The sequence below is a fragment of the Lissotriton vulgaris genome, chromosome 1_1 (assembly GCF_964263255.1).
Source record: "Lissotriton vulgaris chromosome 1_1, aLisVul1.2, whole genome shotgun sequence".
Classification (NCBI taxonomy): Eukaryota; Metazoa; Chordata; class Amphibia; order Caudata; family Salamandridae; genus Lissotriton; species Lissotriton vulgaris.
Window position 1 is genome coordinate 150580598 of NC_141685.1, and position 3340 is coordinate 150583937.

Here is a 3340-nt window from a genome sequence, read left to right on the forward strand (position 1 = left end):
GTAAGGTTTTTCCACAGAGTGGGATCTCCCATGAAGCATAACTCTGTCTTTCAGATTCAAGCTTTTATGGCATAAGGATTTTCTTCAGTGTGGAGTTTCTCATGGTGAGATAGCGTTTTTCTCTGCAGCTTTTCTAGCATTCAGAGCACTCATAAGGTTTTCATCAGTATGGAGTTGATTATGGTTAGTGAGGCTGTGCCTATCAAAAAATAGGAATTTCTAGCATTCACAGAATTGGTAATATTTTTTCCCTGTGTGCGTCTGCTCATGTAGAGTGAGATTGCATTTAAAATTGATGCTTTTCTGGCACTTGGAGCACTGAAGTATTTTTTATGGTGTGTTTTCTTATGGTGCATGTAACCATCACTACCTCTGAATCTTTTCTGACATTTAGAGCACTGATAATGTTTTTCCCCCAGTGTGGATTCTCACATGTGCAGTGAGATCAGATTTACGGCTGAAACATTTTTGGCATTCAGAGCACTGATAAGGTTTTTCACCAGTGTGGGTTCTTATATGGTGAGTGAGATTGATTTTTTCACTGAAACATTTGCGGCATTCAATGCACTGATAAGGTTTTTCCCCAGTGTGGGTTCTTATATGCCGAGTGAGTATTCTTTTTTCACTGAAACATTTCTGGCATTCAATGCATTGATAAGGTTTTTCCCCAGTGTGGATTCTTATGTGCTGTGTGAGACTACTTTTTATACTGAAACATTTCTGGCATTCAGAGCACTGATAAGTATGTTCCACAGAATGGGTCATTGCATCTTGAGCAAGACTTTGTTGGTTACAAAACCTTTCCTGGCATTCAGAGCACTGATAAGGTTTTTCCCCAGTGTGGGTCTGTATATGCTGGGTGAGACCGAGTTTGCTTTTGAAACATTTCTGACATTCAGAGCACTGATAAGGTTTTTCCCCAGTGTGGATTCTTATGTGCTTTGTGAGACTACTTTTTAAATTGAAACCTTTCTGGCATTCAGAGCACGTATAAGGTTTTTCCCCAGTGTGGTTCATTACATGTTGAGAAAGACTTTGTTTTTTACAAAACCTTTTCTGGCATTCAGAGCACTGATATGGTTTTTCCCCAGTGTGGATTCTTGTATGTTCAGTGAGTCTGAATTTTACACGGAAACATTTCTGGCATTCAGAGCACTGAAAAGGTTTCTCCCCAGTGTGGGTTCTTATATGATGAGTGAGACTGTTTTTGTCAATGAAACATTTCTGGCATTCCGGGCACTGATAAGGTTTCTCTCCAGTGTGGGTTCTTCTATGCAGAGTGAGCTGGGCTTGGCTAATGAAACATTTCTGGCAATCCGTGCAATGATAAGGTTTTTCCCCAGTGTGGGTTCTTACATGATGAATGAGATTGTTTTTTGTACTGAAACATTTGTGGCATTCAGAGCACTGGTAAAGTTTTTCCCCAGTGTGGGTTAATACATGTTGAGAAAGACTTTGTTTTTTACAAAACCTTTTCTGGCATTCAGAGCACTGATAAGGTTTTTCCCCAGTGTGGGTCCTTGTATGTACAGTAAGGTCTCTTTTTTCACTGAAACATTTCTGGCATTCAGAGCATTGATAAGGTTTTTCCACAGAGTGGGTTAATATATGTCGATTTAGACTCCCTTTGAAACTAAACCTTTTCTGGCATTCAGAGCACTGGTAAGGTTTTTTGCCAGAGTGGGTTATTACATGTTCAGTGAGATAACAATTACTGCTGAAACTTTTTTGGCATTCAGAGCACTGGTAAGGTTTTTTGCCAGAGTGGGTTATTACATGTCGAGAAAGACTTTGTTTGTTATAAAACCTTTCCTGGCATTCAGAGCACTGATAAGGTTTGTCCCCAGTGTGGATTCTTATATGTTCAGTGAGATAAGAATTACTGCTGAAACTTTTTTGGCATTCAGAGCACTGATAAGGGTTTTCCACAGAGTGGGTTAATGCATGTCGATAAAGTTGCGGTTTGAAACTAAACCTTTTCTGGCATTCAGAGCACTGATAAGGGTTTTCCCCAGTGTGGATTCGTATGTGATGTGTGAGCCTACTTTTTAAACTGAAACATTTCTGGCATTCAGAGCACTGGTAAGGTTTTTCTACAGAGTGGGTTAATACATGTCGAGAAAGACTTTGTTTGTTACAAAACCTTTTCTGGCATTCAGAGCACTGATAAGGTTTTTCCCCAGTGTGGATTCTCATATGCTCAGTGAGATAAGATTTACTGCTGAAACTTTTTTGGCATTCAGAGCACTGAGAGAGGATTTTCCCAGTGTGCATTCTCTCAAATTCAGTGAGATGAGATTTATGGCTTAATCTTTTTTGGCTCAGGTAACTTTTTCCCCAACTTGGGTTATTTTGCTTTGATTGAGGCAGGTTTGAACACTGAAATTGTTCTAACAGCCCGTGTTTTTAAAAGGTGTATTCCTAGAGTTAATATCTCTACATTTAGTTTCCTCTTGCTTATATGCCACGGTAAGAGTGAACCCGATTTTAGAGTCGGGCTTGTTTAGATAATGTTCAGCATTTATCTCTAAAAGATATTGTGTGTAATCTTCTTAACACTTGCATTGAGCAAAATAGGTCTGGATGCAGCCCTGTAACACCTGTCGAAATGTTTGTAGCAGATAATAGTCTTTTGTTATAGCCTCTCCGGCAGCAACTTATTTTGTGACTGAAGTTTTTCTCAAATCTATTTGTATAGGTTCTTAGCAATGCAGTGATAAGGAGTTAGTCTGATATTTAATGATTAAACTGAGAAGTACCTTTTTGCACTGGCGCAATGGCAGTAACTGAGAACATTAGAACATGTACAGTAATATTGTGGCTCATCAGTCACAGAACATCAGTTCCTTTTACCCGTTCTGTGTTTGGTGTAAGGTTAAGGATTGTAGTTCTGAAGACGAGGATTTATTTACATTAGCTAGCGCAACGGTGCTCATTTAATCAATTTTGATATTTAACAGTTTTACATATCATTCCTGCACAACAGATAAGGTTGAGGCGATTTACATAGAATTACAGAACAGTACACAATAAAAAAGGAAACAATCTGAGAAGGTCATGAACAACACAATAAAGTGGTGAATTTTTAAGGTTTTCGCCAGAGTGAGCAGAGTGGGTCGAGGTGTTCTATCCCGAGGCAGATAGTCTCAAACTTGCGTAACTGGTTAAAAATGGTTGTTGAACAAAGGTGATTTTCCAATCCTTTGGTTGTTAGCGTGTCAGCTTCGGAGTCTTCTATCAGTGTCTTTTCTTTGATGGTATCCAGAAGAAACCTTTTGTTATATCTTTCATTTATGCAGTGTGTGCTTCCTCTCTGGAATTACATGATGCTTTAGATCAT

General features: G+C 39.0%; 1 protein-coding gene across 1 annotated transcript; it reads right to left on the minus strand.

Moving 5' to 3' along the window:
* Nucleotides 1-390: 390 nt before the first annotated feature.
* LOC147737890 (uncharacterized) lies at nt 391-2274 on the minus strand. Its single transcript, XM_086948075.1, has 3 exons — nt 1976-2274; nt 1221-1891; nt 391-968 (listed from the first exon to the last, which is right to left on the minus strand). The coding sequence occupies exons 1-3, from the start codon at nt 2272-2274 to the stop codon at nt 391-393; spliced, it is 1548 nt and encodes a 515-aa protein (XP_086804201.1).
* Between the last annotated feature and the right edge of the window lie 1066 nt (nt 2275-3340).